Below are 17,735 nucleotides of genomic sequence, written 5' to 3'. Positions count from 1 at the left end.
GGACCAATCACAGCCCTCGAGGTCCGCGTCGCATGTCCCTGCTGTCTGCGCCGTTTCGACGCGTAGTTAGGATTTTTGGGAGGTGCGCGTCAAGTGACGCAGATGTTCGGCGTAGGGGTCTGCGTCGACGGCGTAGCTACGGCGTAGGTACGCCGTCGACCTGACGCAGAAGCATAAACTAAGCTTAAGAAAGGACAAGCAGTTCGGATTTTGGATAGACGACCACATAATCCATTGTTGGGGTGTGTTTGTGTGGCGCGATGCCTCTGTGAGTCTGGAACAATGTGTTAGGCAGCCTTTGTTCTCCAATAAACACTCTTCACTCAGCAGCAGCGTAGCACATTATCCTCTCTCTTACATGCACTTTGTCCAGCTTGCCAAGGGGACAAAATTGGGGCATTAACAACAGCCTATTAAAACTGCATTGCATTGCACTGTTGGATTACTTATTGAGTTCTGGCAAACCTGTTGCACTATCGATCAGTCCATCGACTTCTTATCGGTGTGACGACAATAAAAACACAAGGAAGAGAAAGATCAAACAGCATTTATTATAATCATAATATAATTTATATTTCAATAAAACTAAGATTGACTATTAAGTGTAGTGGTGCATACAATAAACAATGGATTTAGTGTATACATGCACAACTCTCGCAGGATGATCAAGTTTGCGTTTAGCATGACGTTTGTGTTTTCTTGCATGAATGCCTCTGCTATGAAACACAAAAAAATCACAGTCGTTCCAGTAAAGGTTGTGTCTCAAGAAAAAGAAAATAAATTGTCAGTGAACATCAGTTTTTTTCAGAGGACATCTCTGAATCTGTTTCCATGCACGTCTCCTCCTGTCTGTCCGTGGTTGGAGGTCAGTGGATTTTTAGCGGTCAGCGTTCATCTTCCGCAGCTTCGCGGGCAGGTTGTCCTCGGGCCGCCCAGCTGAGAGCAGCGGGCTGTGCATGGGGACCGGAGCAGGGGACAGCGTGGGCGCTAGGCTGTGCTGGTACAGGTCTCCAGTAGACTGAGTCATGGGTTCGAAGCCCACCTTGAGGGACTTGAGTTGCAGCCGATTCTCCGCCTCCACCGGCGAGGAGCTGAGGCGTTGGAGCTTCAGGGGCAGGTCTCCTGTGCTGCAAGCCTTCTCTGAGTGCTGCGAGCTGAGCAGGAGCACCTTCCTCTGCAGGTCCTCCTTCCCAGATGAACTCATTCTCTGCAGCTTGCTTGGCAGTCGACCCCCAGCCCCCCCTTGACGGCCCCTTTCCTCTGATGTGTTGATGCAATCCACGGAAAACACCCGGTTACGCCGGGCGCCGTGGCTCTCAGTCAGTGCGGGGGTGGGTGTGGATAGAGGTGAGGGCAGTGAGTTCTTCTCCTCATGCTCCTTGACGCTGTACGGTGGTGTCGGCACCTCGAAGGTGCTGTGGAACTGAGAGTAGTCCACCCTGAAGAAGCCCTCCTCCAGGGACATCACGGGCAGGAAGCGATGGCCCCATAAAACCTCATCCTCTGTATACGATGTCCGTGCCTGGCATGTCATACCTACGAGAAGGTGACAGCAGAGTAATAAAACATTAATAGATGTGGTGTAGCTCCAGCAAAATAATTATGGCTGATAAGAGGAATGTGAAAGGGCGCTATTCTCCCCCATTATCTCTTTTCCGCTCTGCTCTTTCTTATTGCTCGTGGAGTCACTGCTTCATGCTCCTTCCTGCACAATCTACCATCCTGTCCTATTAAGTCACGTACCAGAGATTTAAATACTCTTTAAACTGTAAATCCATGGGGAAGGATTCTTACCCCTTCCCAAATGGTTCATGAAAGCAGCTAAACGGCGATTACCACCGACTATTATTAATATTTATGTATCTCCATATTCTAAGCATGTCACCTTTAATGTCCTGAAATGGAATAACGATATGAGACCAAGAACATCTTTTTGTACCGTTTATAAACTGTTTTGTCTGTCTTTTATATTCCTTCCTGCTGTTTGTTTCCACGCAGTGATAAGTGATTTGTGCTGTTAATGTAGGTGAAAGGTGAGCGATGCTTGTTATCAGTGTAGCTTGTGTTGGCTGTGATAATTGCCTGCTTTTTTATGGATCAACATAATTAGCATTCACCCATCACCAACCCTGCATCAATACATCAATGGCAAGAGCCATGGGTCCTGTCTTTACATGTTTTTAGTGTAACTTGTAGTGTTGATTGTGCATTGTATGGGCATGACTCTCGGTCGACAAACTAATGTCACGCTCTTTAGGAAGTTGTTAATTACAGAATGCTTATTTGTCCATAATGAGAGGAAGCTGTACTGAGAAGCAAAGTTTTTGTAGTAGTGCTGGTCCCTCTGCAGAGCAGAGGCCTTGCTGCTTTCCCTCCGGCTGTCTGTGCCTTTTGGGAAGATACCGTGGAAACATCAATTAACTCCTATTCCAGACTCTTTCAATTAAACGTACAATACGTAATTTCCACCACTAGGGGACGCTCTATCAAACCAAAACATAAGACATTTGCAGAGTGTTTTGTGGCAAGGAGCTGCGGCTCAGCTGGCCAGAGCTGAGAGTGTTGGGGGCTAAGCAAGACCCGAGAAATAAACAGTCACAGCGGACTCTGCTCTGATCTGGAGCTGTCGACCGACGGGAGGAGAGCTCAGAGATTACTTAGTAGATTTATTGCTCCTGTTTATCAACCTGACTGCAGCAGCGATCTGCTGAGGAAACGTCCGTTGGTGGTGTTTATGTCACGTTATGGTAATGTTGACTGCTGACTGGAGCTGCATGGGAAATGTACTTTATTTCATGGAGTCATTACAGACAGTAGAAGGAAAAAGAAGAGTAAGAATCACAGGCTCTGGCGAGTGCCGAATAGCGAGATTTGACTTGAATTTAAACACAGACACACTCTCCTTGTGTGTTGTTGCTGCTAACGTTAGCTCACGGCTAATGTAGTTAAGTAATCTGACTGTTTCTGGTGGATAAACACAAATGATCCTGCGGTCAAACTCATATTGCTGGTGGAGATACTACATTAAACAGCCACCACTGCTGATGAAAATCTTTCTGCTGTGAGTCAGGTGCAAATGTTTACAGATGAGGTTCGTTTAAAGTTTTAAAGCGGCAATGGCGACCTAATAAAACGCACTATTACCTTGAATAAACTTTTGAATTTCATGGAAACAAACACAATATAAAATGGGAGAAAAAAGCTCTAGTAAAGATTGGGACGATACAAAAATGTAAATATGCTTTAAATGTGACAACTGTCATTCATTTTCTGTTTTTTATTTTCATGATAACCTAGGATTGGCTGAAGGGATCCGACTAAACTGTTATTTTATTTTTTATTTTACTTTATGTATTACTGTCTTCCTTTCCTTTTGTGAGGACATATTGTTTGTCGTCCTATCGTCATGTGTTTATTTGTATTTACCTGTGTTCATTTAAATTTTAAAAGAGAAAAGTAACGTAGGTTTCTGTGTGTTTGTTCGATGCAGGATGCTTGCAGGCATCACAAACACACATTTTTCATTTGACCTCTGCTCTTGTAAAATAATTTCCTTGACATCTGAAAGCTTGTCAGAGGTCCTTCGCGATCGATCGGCACTTGGACCATATTTTTTCTCTGATCCACTGGCTCAGCTTCAACTTGAGCTTTTCTGTTAAACACTACAGTAAGCTGTAGAGTAGGAGTCTGATCCCGTCCCTCCGAGGGATGATATGTGCAGTGTTATGTCATAGCCTGATGCTATTCCAGGCTCACTACTCATCTCCATCCACAGAAACCTTCAACAGTCCTACATCTACACAAAGGTCATTTTTATTCTTAATTAGAGACTTGGCTTTAATCATGAGGGTTAGTCTGTATTCTCCTGTCTCACCAGGATTGTATTTCTGCTGACTGTAAATACATAAGACAGCAGTTATACTGGTGCAGTGGAAACTACGGGTTTGAGCCTGACAGGCATGCCAGTTTAGTTTCATCATTCAGGCGTCATATGGGTATTCAGCCAGCTGGTTAATGTTTACTGCATCTTGCATAAAAATAAAAGCCCTCAGCACAACTCGCAGACAGCGTGCAGGGTGTCCCTGAAGAGGACTTTATGTAAAATGCCTGGCAGTAGCCTTCACTGGCACCGTGCTTCGCTTTTTTTGTGACTCTATTTGAATCTGACCACTGTCATATCATTTTTATACCAACGTTAGACAGATTTTCTCTACAGGAAACAGTAGAAAGCAGCATTGAGCGGTTGCTTTGTAAAATATCTTTTACTTCAGTCTCTCTTTCAAACTCAATGCCGACTGAAAAATGTTTGAGCGCTGCTTAAGCCGAGATGGATGGGGTATTTATGCACCAACGTCCAGACTACTGCAGAGTCTTTTGACCCGGGAATGAGTGCTGATTGTATCCTTTCCCACCAAAGATAGAAGCCAGGTATAAGTGGGTGGTAGTGTTTTTTTATCCAGTGTGAGAGGGGTTGTAGTAAGAATCTAAACAAACATATGCAGAGGGTTGTCATCTGCGTAAGGTATAACCTATAGAGTTGATGTCTGAGCAAACAAAGAGCAGAGGGACTCACATCAGATCCATACTCAGTGTTTTACATGTTTGTACTGTTGTATCCTCTGTTCAAAGATTCTGTTCTGTTGTTTTTAGAAGTCTTCAAAGCCCTCTTGTGTCCTAGAAACCGAATTCAAATGGAAATTCAGTTTAATTGGGTCCAGGTTGGCATATCTCATACCCGGCTGGATCTGAGCAGACTCATTATCAGTTCTGATCATGTGGGAAGTCCTAATCATCAGAGAAATGTTTTTTTTGAGACAAGGAAAAAGAGTGTTGCAGCTCTTTTTTGCTCTGGTTGCTCCAAACTTGGTGAATACCATTGCTATCATTGCTATTAAACCCCATAACTTTGAAGGTTGTATTGGCTGTGGAGACTACATCCTCTATCTATCCATCTACACATTCACTTTAGCTGATTACTAAAGTAATCTTGTTTTTATCTTTGCTCTTCTGCTTGCTGCACACAAAAACAGGCCCACACCTGTATTAACAGGGCAGTCTAGCAGCAATCTACCAGCACAATAAACTACATTTATAAAACCACAATAACAAAAAATCTATTCCAGCTATTCCCCATTCAAATCGACTTTCTTTCAGGGCAATGAAGCTATCAAATTTGACGACAGACATTCAAATCTTCATCAGAAAACCTCAATAGAAACTTTGATTGTAAAATAAAACGACAACATTCAGTCCACTCCTGCTGCTAACACCTGTTCAGGCTCATATATGTTTCAGAACAACAGTTTTGTGGAAAAACACATACATTTTCTTCTGGCATGTAAAGGCACAATCAATTCTGCCTCATGAACTAAAACGGAAAAGTAATTTGTCAAGTCTGGTGGAAACATGGACTGAGTTGGAGACAATCAACTAGCTGAACAGCTGTGTCAGCAGCCGCTGGATGTCAGAGGATAACTCTTAATGTGCTCGGGTTAATGGGATGTGTGTTAGTGTGACGATGATGGGATATCGGGGCCCATTGAAGGTGACTCTGCCAGGGCTTCCCTCCTCTTACTCCTCAGCTCTGAGTCCCATAGCACTACGACACTAAAACATGTGGCTGCACCCTGATTTAACGGTATTATCAACAGGGCACAGACCGTGTTGCCTGCATGCCTCTACGCCTCCCTGCTGATCCCTCTCTCCTGCTCTAAGCCTATTCAGCTCTGTGGTTTCTCCCATAGATGTGGCAAAGTGAGGGTTATGGAGGATGGATGAAAGCAGAGCTAAAAAGAAAAGAGCGAGATGGATTTATTTGTATTGGACTTTAGGGAAGAATCATTCTGTTAAATATGCAACAGAGGCTGCCTGTAGTTTATAGTAGTGGCTGTATAGCAATGTCTCGCAGGCTCAGAATTACCTCTGCTCTCAGCTGTCATCTGAAAAATGGAGTGGAACTTCTACTGAAACCCCAGCTCATTCATCAATGTGACACACGCATCTATGACCACAGGCTTTTATTATGCATAGGGTGGGCATAAACCAATTCTGAAGTAATAAAATATCCCTCATAATTCAATCAGGACGTTACCCTCATGTGTTGTTCTCATTCTCAATGTTTTTTCAGCTTCAGCGTTCTTCAAATATGCAAAACTGAGAAGGCAGGGAAATGAGATTTCACACTCTAGATTACGAGTATCTATTAGATAGAACTCTTATGTGGGTCGATATTAATATAAATTTACATTTAGATTGAGAGTGAGAGGAGTAAAGAAAGGAAGCGATGGAAAAAATAAGTTTAAATCAGGAGGAACCCCTCACCTGTGGTCTCCACGATGCCCTCGAGGATGACAACAATCTCAAACTGTTCGTTCATGAGAGAGCGCTGGGACAGGTCGAAAAAAGGGCTCTTGGGATTGATTTCGTGGCAAATGGTGAGAGGGGACACCAGGAAGAGCTGGTCTGCACCCGTCCCGAAGCCGACATCCAGTTCACACTGGTCCAGAGGCAGGAACTCGCCCTCGGGTGTCTGACGAGACTGAAACACAGAAGAAGAAGACGAGAAAGAAACACGAAGAAGAGGGTTAGATGGATTTTATCGCAAAGTAGAGGAAGGAAGATTCCTGATCTGGCACTGATTGTCTTCAATTTAAAGGTGTGATGAGCTGATTCTCTAAATAAACATACTGTGTCAAAACCTCTGGACATGTGATGCAAGATGTTTTCTCTCCTCAGCTCTCTCCTCTTTCTCAAACATCCTCTGCCTCCCTGTTTGCAGTGACCACAGACTTGGCACTTCACATTGATTTCATGAAGAACTCGCAGGTTGGCGCATGAGACATTTGGACAGGACTTGCCCACAGACTGTCAACTGGTGCTGAAGTATTTAATTGCTCAGATGATGTTGGAGGCAGAGCAGCACAGGAGGATGTATTTTCTCCTCTCCTGTCTGATTGTGTCTAATCAGTCTGTTCACCTTTTCTCTTCCTGTTTGCTTCCCTCGCTTAACAGTCTGCTTTTACCCTTTTCCCTGTAAAGTTCGTGCCATTTTCTAACATCCTGCGCTCACATAAGAGGCTTGAAGCTTTTTGAAATAAATGAATCATGGGAAATATTTCAATATTAAAAACTTGAAGGCAAAGAACTGACTAATGTGCTTCAGAGTTCATGTTGTGTTTTTAATCTACAGTATCTTTCCTTTCTACCTAAAATAGCATAGCATTTTTAAGTCAACGATTAACATTAGCATAACAACAACAAAAATCTGTGTCAAGTGGATTTTGTTTTCACAAAAGATGTAATAGCAAAAGCTAATTTTTACACTCTTTTCTCTTTTGCCACATTGTTACACCTCCAACAAATAATTGGGATGTGTCAGCCACAAGCCACTCACCCACACACACACACACACACACACACACACACACACACACACACACACACACACACACACACGTACACTGTCCTCCACCACACACAGCTTCATAATGATCTCCCACACATATCCACACACAGTCCCACCCCCTTCTCTACAACCCTTTCTGCCATTTCTGGATCTTTTGTTCACTTTCTAAATCCCAAAATAATCGACACATTACTCCCACAAAGGCAGTTTCCTCTTTCAGACTTTCTAAATGAGCCCCTAAGAAAAGTGGATCATTTTTAACTTCAGCACACAATATCTGACATTTACTGTTGCTACACCTTTCCAGCCATAGACTGGACATAAAGCATAATGTTTGCAATAATGTTGGTAGTAGATTTGCTATTTGTGTTGTTTATCTCTGACAGAAGCAGATGAAAACAAGCCTCTAAACTGTAGCCAGCGACCTCCACTTTTGGCAGCAGGGATGGCGACCTGGGTACACCTGGGTTTTATGTCTGAATATTTATGTTCCAGTGTCTTAAAATTATTTTGCTAGCGCATGGCACACTTATGGCATCATATTTACAGAGGTTTTTTAACATTGTTGCTTGCTATTTCATCTAATATATTTGTGAAAAAGACAGGGATTTATGTCAGGTTCAAAGGTTGAGAAAATAATTTTCATTCATAAATAGCTTGTGTTTCAGTGAGTTTACGACATCCCTTCTCTTCCATCCACCCATGCAGACCACTCCTGTGCTGCATCTAGCAGCCAACATCAAGCTGACCTCCCAGTGACATTGCCGTATAGTTAATCCCTCCGAGACGCAAACTGAATGAAGTGTGACTAAACAAGCTTTGCATTGCCAGAAAACATTGTGTTCTATTTCTATCTCTGGTGAATATCAATGAGATGTTCTTCTAGATTTATGTTGGATGAACGGCTTTCATGTCAGGGGGGCATTGTTGACTTGTCAGGTGCTCACAGGCTGTTTGGCATCGTTCCTCCATGTCGGTTAACTAATACCAGCTATGGGAAAATTGTACTTTTCACTTTCTGTCTTTGTCACTTAGGATTAAAAAGATGGATGACTATATGCAAACATTGACAGGCAAAGCTCCTTACACAGGCCCCGTTGGCACTCTCCTACGCCTCTTCATGCACAAAGATTCTGAGATAGCTGTGTCTGCTGTTTTATCTTTTCTGTACATGTGGCACCAGCAAAATAAACAGATTTCTCTCCCAGAGCTCTGACGTATCCAGACAGGGACGTTTTTACTCATTTTCTTCGATACCTTTGGGGAGATCGTGCAGCAAAAACACTGTTTCTGTTCCAAATTCTACCCATAACATCGAGTGTTCCCCGACCCAGTCAACCTGTCAGCTGCTCATTTTCATTAGAAAGGCAACGTGGATTTGTTTCATGCTCACAAAAGGAGCATTTCAGTGTTGTGAATGATGCTTATGGATGAAGACAGGTGATAAATAAAATTGATTGGACCTAGAGTGGCCTGATCTTCCTACTCAACTCCACTCCATGCTCTGCCAGGCCCTCATCAATCAGTAGCCTGAGAGGGGGGCTGGGGGAGCTTGTAGGCAATCAGGTCAACTGACAAGCAAGCCGATTCACGCAGGCTTTCACGCTGCCAGATACTGTCTGCCTACTTACAGTACAGAAAGGTTGTGCCAGTTTAACATTTCATCCAACCCAGCAAAGACTGAGTGAGAGGAATTAAATCAAATCCAGAGTGAAATGGATTGGACAATCCAACTGCACACAGTTTTCTCCTTTTCTAATGGACTGTATGTAAACGTGTCAGAAACAGTACTGGAGAGTAACCAAGTACATTTAATCAAGTATTCCATTTTCTGATAGACTTTTACTTTTGGTCAGCACATCCTCTACCTAAACCACTGAATAGGTAAATGGCCAGTGACCCCCAAAATATATGCATATATCACCGTTCTCAAAACATCATGATCGTTGCAGTGTACCATCGACGAACCAACCTGACGTTCGCTGTACCCTCACAGCTTGGTTAAGTTTAGGAAAACAACATGGTTTGGGTTAAAATAACCGCATTTCTTTTGCGACTTCAGTTTGGGACATGCCTATGTTACGTACATAACTTCACTTATGTTATGTATGTGACGCACTTAAACATAAAAAAACCTCAACATCGTCTTTTGGTTTTACACGAGACACAAACAGCGGTCTCCAGGGTGAAAGTCCTGTGACTGTTTCTTTGTTCTTTGCATCAAGACTGATTAGCAAGAGAGCAGAGAGGTTCAGTCAGCTGAAAGTAAGTGATAAATGCTCAGCAGGTATTCCTTTTTAACAGTTCAGCAGTCAGGTACAACAAAAGTGAAAAAAAAATGCTGAAATGTTCGCACTAAACTGGCTGTAACGTGTGATGTGTTCACACAAGCTTTTTCAGATCAATTTTCGAAGTCAAAAGATAAACTTTACCAGCACCTGGTAAATAATGGGAAAGGTACAGCCTGGTTACTCTGTTACATCTGCTTGTGTCCTCTCTTTGCTCCACGAACACCTACGCAAAGTTTTAATATAGCAAACCTACAATTTAGTTATTGACAACGTTTGTTTCTGATGTCAGACAACTGAACAAGTGATTTGATTGCAGCTCACACTGTTACCCAAGTGAGCAGCAATTCCTGTGCTGCTATGAGCCACTGTTTTATGATGTAATAAACAGAAATGCAGCTTAATGGTAACACCTGTGCTGTGTTATTGGCTATTCTGACATGAATGACCACAAAAACTTTGCTCCGAGGCAAACAAAATCCATGATGAATAAACAATAAACAAACTATTACATGATACCAGTGTGAGAAAGCTGCAGAAAACCAATGAAAAATGTCTTCTAGCTGTTTTCTCAGGTTGAAGTGTGCAGTGATGGGACAGCTGTTCACACACATCAGTGAGTCTTCTCTCCTGGGAAAGTGTTTGCATCGTGGCCCATCTAAATTCCCACCAACCAATTACTGTTTCACATTTCCAACTCACTACAGTTAGAACTCGCTGACAAAGAAAACACCAAATTGCGGCATCAAAAGTTTTAGGAGAGACCACAGTTTTCACCAGAGTTCACATTCATTCTGAATCATCCCCTTTCAGGGACAACATTCAGTGCCAATGTTATTTCCTCAGTAATTGGATGAAAACTCAAGCCTCTGGCTTTCAAGTCAGATAAACTACAAACTCATCCACCACTCCAACATTCACAGTCTCACTTCCCACCTTGCTATATAAAAGGCGTACATTTCTGCAAACCACGGATATGTTGAAGCGTTACATTTCTTTCTGTTGCAACTTTATGTGTCTTTAGATTCAATTTCAATTTTATCTCGGGACAGTGCAGTGCTTATGGTCTGGTTGATTTATACGATGGCCCTGAAGTGCAAATTAACCTCAAGAAAAACAGCCATTACCAGAAGTTTGAGTAGAGCGTAGATAACAGCAGTGGGATCCACTGTTACGCCTGAATGATGTCTTTCCTTCCTGTCGGAAAGACGGACAGTGGTCACGGCCAATCATCATGAAACGCGCCTACCTTTTCTGATAGAAGTTGTAACTCCTGATTTGTTGTTGTGTTTTCCTTTATTTTGATTTGATTTGATTGGTTTCCTATTTGCTCTTGTGTTTTGCACAGGGCCACCGAAGAAGTGGCACCAAAAAAACAACAACGCTTGGCTAAGGTTTTGGATTAAAATATCTGTCTTGGTCACTACAAACACGGCTGGAAATTGTCCCGCGGTGTCCTTAAAAATATCCGATAGTTTCACACTTACTCGAACTGCAGTCGCCAGCCAGGCAGCTTATCTGCACCACCTTCTGCTCCACCTCCCCACATGAAAGTCACGTCATAAACGTGATGTGAGCATCATATGACACGTTTTGTAGCACTGTCAACATTTTATCCCGGCGACTGGGCTGCTTACGCTTCACCGACTTTAAAAGCTTGACAGGTTGGCGCAGTTGTTATGTCAGGCAAAGCAGGAAAAAACAGTTTTTAGATGTTATAGATGCTCTGGTTTCATTTCCTTCCTCGTAAAGTGTTTAAATCCTCAGGGTGACACTCAGTGACTTTGGCGGCGTTTGGCAGAAGTGGTGTCACAATGTTCTTGGCCAAAAATGTGTTCGGCTGTGACTGTGCTGCCTCTCATTTCTACTTGGGCGTGGAAAAATACTGCTACAAGACTCATACGTTATTTTTGTCAGGAGCCTGAGGATGTAGTGTTTATTCAAGAGTAATGTTGCTATATTTTTATGCTTGTAAATTTATGGCACGGTACAAATAATGCACAGTCCAGCGCACACATTCTGTCCCTTGAACGCCTCTGAGAGAAAACTCAGGTCAAAAAATGTTGCCTCTGCTTGTTTGTGCTTTGTGGAGGATGAACATTCCTACTGAAAAACACCCTATACATCTGTGTAGACTGAATTATTCAAGTATAGACAACAAAAGAGAGAGAGGTCCTTGAGCGGTCCAGAGTCTTAGCCAGAGTCTGGCTCTGGGGCCCGCTAATCAATGACTGCAGGGCTTCAAGCCTTTCTCCAGCCCTCCACAGCCTGATAGTATAATTGCATCTCTATTCCTATTAGAAAAGAAATGGAAATCAATTCTAGTTCTAGAGACTAGCCTACGTAGTCCATCCTGCAATCCTCCGAGGAGATATGCAGCCGAGGGGATTTCGCTCCCTTGTGTATCTCTGAAATAGAAGGCACCACTCATACAATGAAAATATTAAGAAAAAAATCTGTTGGTAATTCGTTTTATGCCTCCCCTCTCTTACTGCCAGTCTCTCTCCAGCTCTTTCCATCACTTTCAATCAATTCCTTCACTCTCTCGTCTCCCAGTAACACCACAGTCATATTTTTTTTTAGCCAGGATGTTCCACCAGGATGCCCTCTGAGGCTGTCATGGATGCCCCGCAAAGCTGCCTCTCAGCCGCTTATGGTGGGACTCTGTATGACAGCTTCCATTGGTCCGTCTCGGCCTTCTTTTAGCTGTCTGCTGTCATCCAGTAATCACCCGCGACAGTTCAGCAGAGCTCTGGCACACAGACTTACTGTCCAAACACGGCAGCGCAAACAAGTGGTTCCAATTTAGACGAGCTTTTGTCATCTACTGTAACAGAGCTCTGTAGATTTAGGGTGCTTTGCTTTGTTTTCGACAAATATGATGCAATCGTTGCATTTGTCTCTCCAAAAGTTGGAAACAAATGCAATGCATGAGCAATATATTCATGTCTGGCGGGCATCTATACTGCAACTAGACCACAGCGTCCTGGTGCGTCTTATCGGAGGAACGTGATGAGAGGTGACATCCCACCACACACTTAAACATTTTTCTTCAGACAGCACATCAGGTACACTTTCTTCTTTGATCGGCAGACAGCGACAGACAATCAGCAACGCAGTTGTTTTGGATGCTAGGTTGCTTTCACACCAGCCCAAACAAACCGTACTAACCAGGTAAACACATCAGGGTTTAATTAAAGGTTAGTGTGAAAGCACATGAAGTTTGGTACAGTGGTAATTTTAGCTGACACTTGGCTCTCTGACAACTTGTAGAGTCTGACAGTCATCCCGAACAAGCTCCCGCGCCTACAGATTCAAGTACTGGAGACACAGAAAGATGCCATGAATTATGAACTGAACCTTGAGAAACTTGCTGCTGCCACCCACTGACATTCAGAGACACAAACATCACCCAGCAGCGTGACAAGAGAGCCGGCACGATCTGATAACACCGTGTTGGTGTTGTTCCTGGAGCATCGTAATTATTGATGAAAGTGACCAATCAACTTTTTGCAATGTCACAACTTTGCGACATGGGGCAAAGACACATGGGAGAAGTTAGACTTTTAAACACAGGTTTAATGTTGTGAGAGGGTGTATTTTAACCCAGACCATGTTTTCCTGAACCTAACCAAGTATTTTGGTTCCATAACTGAAACAAGCAGCGACAGAAAACTGAAAAGAAATGGAACAAAAATAAGTGAGCAGTATAATAATCTACAAATTGGATCTGAGCACCGGTCTCTTAAGTGAGAGTCCAATACCTAAACCATTCAGCCACGATGGCTTGCTCAAGACAAGGGCTTTGTCACTTTTTCATTAAGCTCAAACGATAGTCCTGGAACAACCTTAAGTATGATGTTCGAGAAACAACACCACCCCTGCAGTATCAGATAAACCTGAGCGTTGAGAACGATTTAACTTTAGACTACAGTCACACATTCATGAAATTAAAGAAGCACAAGAGCAAATTTCACAGTTTCATTTATCGCATGGAGTTTGGTGAACTTTGATACGAATTTCTCCGACGACGTGGAAACAACTCAAGGAACAGAATCACGCAGCTGTTTTCTACTTCAACTCACACACAGAAAGGTACCTGCTGATCTGCTCGGTTAATGGCTTCCTGTCTTCAACAAGTTTAGGAAAGAAAAAACAATTCACGGACACAACACACAGGAAATGAGCTCCTTTAACCCCTTTAGTGGCAACAGGAGAAAATAACTAACTTCTCAGTCAGAGCTCAGTATTTAAACTACCTGCTCGACGCTAAGCACGCCTGCCCGCAGGCTTCAGGTGCACGATCGCCTCCGAGAGCCTCCGTATGTGTGAACAGGGTGAATGCTGTAGTTGCTAAATGCTTACAGTAGTTGATAGGGAATGGAGTCACGACCACCTTTTATTTATTTCAAAGATTCTGTACTCACTTCTGCAGAGGTAAGAGCTCTGGGCCTTTAAGCATGGTCAGCTTGGAGTCTTAATCATAAAAACCAGCAGAAGTTTTAGTTTTAAACATTTTCACTTCATGAGGTGTGGTCAAGGAAACCTTTTTTTGAATTATTTGTAGAAGAGTATGAGTGGCATCTGATTAGAGTCTGTGTGTTATAGATGCATCTTAATACGCAAGGATTCACAAAAACCTTTTCACCAACTCTCTCCTCTGCCAGTGTTTTATATGACGAGGCATGACTTGAAGAGGGCTGCAGTTCAACAGCACCACCAACATTTCTATACGGGGACTGCACTGAAAGCATTCAGCCAGAGATATGACTGCTTAAATATATAATCAGTATGGTTTATTATTTAATCTCTAAAGGTATGTCCAGCCTTGACAGCATCCATGCACAATGACACTCATTTCTTTATTTTTTTGTGTTTTGTTCTGTGGCAGAGCGGCTGCAAAAGATCTCTCTCGGTTAGAGAGTCTCTGAAGCGAAAGAATAAGGTTAGACCACAAAGCCCTGAAGCAAAACTAAAAAAAAAATAAAAGATACTACGGAGCACAGAGTGGATGCTGTTTTATTGTATTTCGCAGAGAGAGGGGGTGTAAAAATGATAAAAGGTTGCCAGGAGTTTATACTGACTGAATTTCTTGCAGTCCAGATGGAAAGGTGAAGCAGAGTGTCTCCACAGGATAAAAATTCCCACAGCTTCGATTTATTTTTATTTTATGTTGCAAAGCACACATCCTGATTGGTCTTCGGCTGCTTTAAAAACACATTTAAAATAGACTTTTCTCCATCAGTTCCAGTTGTGCTGATAGACTGAAACTCACTGTATCAGAGAGAGATCAGCGCACACACGTGTGATTGTACTTTATGCCTATGGGGCTGTTCACTTCCTTGGAATAGCTCGCTCCTCTCCCTGTCTCTCTCCATGCATCATTAAGCTGACCGTCGCTGTGCTCGATGTGGCAGTGCAGCGGAGAGCACAGACATAAACAAGCTCCAAGCACCTCGCTAATGCTGTTTGTCTTCTTTATGGCCCATTTTGCACGTTGAACATGGATGTGGCTGAATGGAGCGCTATTATGATAATTAAAAGAGTGGAGGAGCCAGTGGACCTCGCTGCTCTATGAGGCAATTTTCTGCATTGTTGCTTGTTTTCAGACTGTGAGGTTCATTAGCCCCTAAAAAATAAAAAAATCCACTGAGTTCTTCATTAGTGGAACGTGGCACAGTCAGGAGAGGAGGATTCAAAGGAGTTTTTACTTAGATTTTTAAAGCTTTCTGGCACATTTTACATCTCAGGGAAGAGAAAAGAAAGAAAATTCTTTATAGGTGTAGTAAATACTTTTTATGTCTCCCAGGAGGGCTGTTTTACTGACTCCAGTGATCTGTGGTAGAGTGTGACTCACTGAGCCTTCCTCAGGGGCCCATTTCTGTGTCACATCCACTTACTGATACACACCTATCTACACAGGTTGAAGAGGGAACTGATGCCGGACATCCACACTGCAGCCGACCCCACAGAGACAAACACCAGCCCCTTACGCTCTTATCTCAGGATTTGAGATGCACCTGGCTGCCACTCGGCCTCGCCATCCTGCAGCTGGAGGATTATGGTAATGCTACCTTAAGCTGGTTTTGTTTAACAGGGCATATATTGTGTAGTGGGACCTGCTTACATTTAATCTTTGAATAGAAATAGGTTGGTTTTGACTGTTCCTTTTGTTTGTGTGCTCGGTCGAGAGGAAAGTAAAGGGAATAAAGATCCTTCAGGGATACAAGCTGTCAGTGCGTTTTACTTTCTCTGAGCTTATTTGCACAGTACGCAAAAAAAAACTGTTCCATACTTCTGAGGGAGGACATCTTTCTCCTGCAGCAGCAGGAAATATGCATGTTCATTTTCATATTACTTTCTGGATTTCAGTAAGTTTTTCATTTTATTTTTATTTTTTATCCTCACTTGGTCTTACCTTTATGAGTTTGCACCTGATCTGAGCGGACACCATGTGGCTGTTCCGCAGGTTCCCCACACGGAACATGAGGCACAGTTTCCCGTCCCTCTGAGAGATCACCGCGTCCTGACTGAACATGAGCGTCTCCGCGCGTTTCTTCGGCTGGGACATTTTGATGAACATGCAGCCGATGAGAAAAGCGTCCACTATGGAGCCCAGCAGCGACTGGAACAAGAAGAGGATGATGCCCTCCGGACACTTCTCCGTAATGTACCGGTAGCCGTAGCCGATGGTGGCCTCGGTCTCGATGAAGAACAGAAAAGCGGAGGGGAAGTTGTAAACATTGGCCACGCACGGGGTGTAGGTCGAGTCGTGGCCGTGGTTCAGATCTCCTCTGATGTACGCGATGATCCACCACATGGATGCCATCACCAGCCAGGCGATCGTGTAAGTGAGGATGAAGATGAGCAGGTTCCAGCGCCACTTGAGGTCCACCAGAGTGGTGAAGAGGTCAGAGAGGTACCTGCTGGTCTCTCCGCCGAGGTTTCCGTGCTGCACATTGCAGCGACCGTTCTTGTCCACGAAGCGCTGGCGTTTCTTCTTCACCGGCGCGGAAAAGGTGGTCGCCCGATTTGTGTTCACCACCTGGTAGTCCTCGCCAAATTTTCTACGAAGTGCCGCCATTTAAGCTCTCCTGGAGTAAAGTAAAAAACCACTTGCTGTTTAATCCATGTTTTGGTTTGTTTGAGCCTCCAGAACACTGGTTACCTGCAGTGCGTAAAATGCGCCATGGCCACTTTAGCGCGCACAGAAAATCCTCGGAGTTTAAAAAAAAATCACGCGTATATAAGTAATTTTAAAAGCCCTTTTCAATCCCTTTAATAAAAAAAAATCCACTATTCTTCTTCCAGTGCTTTACATGACATCAGGAGGTCGCTGCCTGTGTGTCCGTGCGCTCTGCTCAGCCTCCACTCTGACTGAGCGGAGCGAAATACGAGGAGCTGTCTCCCATTCACAGCTTCTGGTGGGCTGGAGAGGATGGAGAGGGAAGTGTGAGTGAGTGAGTGAGTGTGTGAGAGAGGGAGAGATGCGAGGAGAGGGTGGAAGGGAAGGGATGGGAGGAGGGGGGAGTTACACAAGACTGTTAGTGCGTAAAAAGAGAGCACGAGAGAGAGAGGTGGACAATTTGATTCTGCGTGGTTCAATTTGTCAACTGAATCAGCGTGGAGTAAATTTATACATTAATTATTTTGTTTATTAATTCATTCATTCATTCCTCACAAGTGCTGACATTGTGTTTACATCCCAGCTGATCCTCTGTGTGATTGACAGCATGAAGGGTCACAGAGAGAAGAGGATCTCTGTGCTTCTAGTTAAACTGTGCCATCTACTGGAAAGACGACCCATGTGCATATTTCTGATCTGATACTCGGTCAGACAGGCAGCATCGATGGCATCGACTAATTGAATTGCAGATGGGCTCCAGTGGTTCCTTGTGCCTCTGTTAACCTGTGCCAAATTGCTAAGCCTAAAGCCTAAATTAAAGGTAATAATGTAGAGTAAATTAACAATAATGGAAAAATTATACAGTCCTCGTTTAAATTTTAAATGTTTTCCTGAAATCCTTCCCACTTGAATTTTT

General features: G+C 43.4%; 2 protein-coding genes across 5 annotated transcripts in view; one reads left to right on the top strand and one right to left on the bottom strand.

Annotated features, from left to right (window-relative positions):
* The window catches only part of znf281a (zinc finger protein 281a), a 121,519-nt gene that overhangs the window by 86,472 nt on the left and 17,312 nt on the right, over positions 1-17,735 (top strand). The gene's annotated exons all lie outside the window — the stretch shown is intronic.
* kcnj19a (potassium inwardly rectifying channel subfamily J member 19a) lies at positions 878-16,777 on the bottom strand. Its single transcript, XM_073494724.1, has 3 exons — positions 16,112-16,777; positions 6,322-6,538; positions 878-1,536 (listed from the first exon to the last, which is right to left on the bottom strand). The coding sequence occupies exons 1-3, from the start codon at positions 16,775-16,777 to the stop codon at positions 878-880; spliced, it is 1,542 nt and encodes a 513-aa protein (XP_073350825.1).

Source organism: Pagrus major, chromosome 23 (genome assembly GCF_040436345.1).
Source record: "Pagrus major chromosome 23, Pma_NU_1.0".
NCBI classification, from domain to species: domain Eukaryota; kingdom Metazoa; phylum Chordata; class Actinopteri; order Spariformes; family Sparidae; genus Pagrus; species Pagrus major.
Note: the sequence above shows the minus strand (reverse complement) of the source record. Positions and strands in the feature narration are given on the sequence as shown.